The sequence below is a fragment of the Ruditapes philippinarum genome, unplaced genomic scaffold, assembly GCF_026571515.1.
Source record: "Ruditapes philippinarum isolate M1 unplaced genomic scaffold, ASM2657151v2 ctg11392_1_1_1_1, whole genome shotgun sequence".
Lineage (NCBI taxonomy): Eukaryota > Metazoa > Mollusca > Bivalvia > Venerida > Veneridae > Ruditapes > Ruditapes philippinarum.
Genome location: NW_026865846.1, coordinates 14,756 through 18,187, shown reverse-complemented (window position 1 = coordinate 18,187; position 3,432 = coordinate 14,756). Strand labels below are relative to the sequence as shown.

The window sequence follows — 3,432 nt, the reverse complement described above, 5'->3', positions numbered from 1 at the left end:
TCATGTATTTTACCCAAAATTTCTGACCTACATTGTAGACTGTTGTAGGTTTTGTATAGTTATAAAGAAGCTACTTACTACTTTGCTTTATTGTTTACTGGCCTAGGAGATTTCCAAGCTGCCTGATATAATTTAAAGGTTAAAACAGTCTGAAACAGTATGATCTGCCTGATGTATGCGTTAAGTAATAATTGACGTCATTACGCACCAGTTCAAATGTAGTTTGCATAAATAAGAATTCTTCATTTACTTTTTCTTACCCTTAGTTATTATTTCTATTGGGTTTTTAGACATTTTAATTGGGTAATAACACAAATACGCATGTTATCTGCAGCCCTGAATGCATCATTTCGTTCCAACTTAAGGTTAACAAAGTCTTGGCTGCAAAAGATTTTTTTTTTCTTTCACGGGCTGGGAAATACCTCCTCCAATTAGTATATCTCATATCAGGGTTTTAGTTTAGCCAAATATTTTAATGGACCTGGGCTTGTCATTGTGTTAAAAAACAGCATGCAAAATAGGATATTAAATGTGAAAAAGTCATTTTTGAATTAGTAAATAAAATCGGGTCAAAGACAGAAATGGCCAGGTTGCATTTGTATCATCAGATATCATGAAGCTGTGATGCTATGAAAACTTTCCACCATTGACCATTAGTGTTTAAAATTAGACTATAAGTCAGTAAACAAGAGGTGGAAGAGCAAAACATGTGAAATTGGATTACACAGTATGGGACCACATGTTAATGCTGTATACTAAATATAAAGAGGCTGTGATAAGTAGCTGAGGAAATTGTTACGAAAATTTCCTACCATTCAGCATTGACCAGTTATGCCAAAAATTTAACTTTAATGCAGAAAATTTAAGTCGATAAACAGAAAGACAACTTAATTCTGCACTGATTTGAAGAATTAGTTTGAAACAAACAAATGTAGAGCCCTTCATGGCTATATGCGCAGGTAGGTAATAACAACTATGTTGTGTATTGTTTGCATACGTTTATTTGTACCTCCCCCTTTTAAAAATGATATTTTAGCCATAGAATATGGTGTTGTGACATCTCATACATACACATATTATAAGGTTTTGACTTGAATCTCATTTTAAGGTTACCATCAAGCAGTATATACCATCCAAACACTGTGTGTGTGGGCCCCCGGCCCTGTGATTAGATAATACGTATAGTGTATTAGTGAAAAAAAAGAAGAAGAAAATGACAAAAGTCCCTCTGCAAAATAACACCCTTCCTCTAATTCTAGTAATATATATTGTATACTCACACTCCATAATGTATATTTAAATGTACACACGTTGCTTAATCCATAAATAACTAAATAAGGTCCATTTTTAATTAATAATTTTAAAACCATTCCCCACCCCCTCTCATTACGAACTAAGGGCGCGTTTGTTTTGCATAAACCGGTTTCAGTAGTAGGTTTAGGTTTTATGACAAATTATTTTGAAACCAAAACTAGTTTAGATGGTTTGCAGTTGCTACTACAAATGCATGGTTTTACAAATGGTTTGCAATCATGGCAGAACTTGTGGCAGCATTGCAGGGAATTTTTGAGGATGAAGATAAATCAGACGCTAGTCATGTTTATTTATCTTCCAGAAATCACGCGATATATGCTCAGATCAGTGGTGTGCTTGCATTTAGTACACTTCGTCATGAAAAAAGTAGAATTCGTGGTTATGTGGAGACTGTCTACCGTCAATACACCATTGATGATTTCAAAGACCGTTTTCGAATGAACAGAGACACATTTGAAAAACTCTTACATATGATGTCACCTTTTTTGAAGAACTCAAGGGGTGTACACCAGATTACGGCTGAGAAAAAACTACTGTTGTTCATCAAATATCTTTCTACGCAAACTACGTTTCAGCAACTAGCAGACATCTTTGTTGTGTTTGAAACAAGTGTCCATTCTGTTATCCACGATGTGTCTGAGATAATTTGCGTCAAACTTTTGCCCGAGTTGATAAAATGGCCAACAGGTAAGAAAGCCAAGGAGACAATAGATGGCTTTCAGCAACTAGCTGGCTTTCCTCGGATAATGGGCACTATTGATGGTAGTCACATTCCCATCCGTACACCGTCAGAATTTCCAGAAAACTACATTAATCGTAAACAGTACCCTTCTATTGTTTTACAAGCCGTGTGCGATAGTAAGCTACTATTCATCGATGTCTTTTGTGGTTGGCCAGGATCAGTCCATGACTCATGAATCCTTAAAAATTCCCCACTTATGGATAAAATTGAGGCTGATGTTTCGCAAGTTTTTCCCAGGTAACACGCATCTCCTCGGAGATTCAGCATATGCCCTAGCATCTTTGATGATGGTTCCTTACAAAGACTGTGGCAATTTAAACAAAGATCAAAAAGACATACAACTACATTCACAGTTCCACAAGGATGTGTATTGAACGTGCTTTTGGTGCGTTGAAGGGGCAGTTTCGAAGGTTTAAAGTTTATTGACTTGAAGGACATTTTCTTGTATTGTACATATTGTACTTAGCTGTTGCACCCTCCATCAGCTTTGTGTCCAGTGCAGAGAAGACCTGCTGGATTACATCACTGAAGGAATTGGCTGAAGCTGACGAGGCTAACTATTTTGAGAACTTCATGCCACTTTGTAGCAGTGCAGAGATGAAAAGAAAAACGATTGTTTGCACTCTCAAATGACAGCTGTGACTTGTAGTACAAACCAAAGCGATCAACAGCAGTATACAGATTTTGAGCTTTATTCAGCAGCTGTGTGACTATGTATGTGTTTCAGGCTATGTATGTGTTTCAGGCTATGTGTATCATTCAATATTGTTCACTTCTTACAGCAAACAATAGTGTGTTACCAATAAAATTGTTTTATTTCTATATTGTCTAGTGAAGTTTAATCCAGAGTCGGAGACCAATACAGTTTCCTGGGTACCTAACCGAACTGTTTTCGTTACCATTCACATGTGATTACTGACTTACCAGTACGGTTAATAACAGATACATAAATGTAGGATGAAACTTCATAATACAAAAGATCTTATTTCTCATTTTATTAAACAGTTAACCAAAAACAATTATAACAGGTACAAATGAATGACAAACAAGAAATGTCACAGAACGTGACGTATGCCCCACGAAATTGACCATTGGCCTTGAAGTGTGACCTTGACCTTGGAGGTACGGACCTGGGTCATGTGTGCTCTGCACGCCATCTTCTACAAATCAATTTAAAAATCCACCAGTAATCCACCACACATAAATGACAACGTTATGGACAGGACAAAAGAAAAAAAATGTATATTTGAACTTTGAACTCCAAGTGTGACCTTGACCTTGAAGGTACGGACCTGGGTCTTGCGCTCTGCACATCGCCCATTTATAATGAATACTTCTGCCAAGTTATATTGAAATCCACACATAAATGACAAGTT

General features: G+C 36.5%; 1 protein-coding gene across 1 annotated transcript; it reads left to right on the top strand.

Moving 5' to 3' along the window:
- The first annotated feature begins 1,532 nt into the window (after positions 1–1,532).
- Positions 1,533–2,689, top strand: LOC132730527 (putative nuclease HARBI1). The gene is made up of 2 exons (XM_060716480.1): positions 1,533–2,172; positions 2,523–2,689. The coding sequence occupies exons 1-2, from the start codon at positions 1,533–1,535 to the stop codon at positions 2,687–2,689; spliced, it is 807 nt and encodes a 268-aa protein (XP_060572463.1).
- Positions 2,690–3,432: the final 743 nt, after the last annotated feature.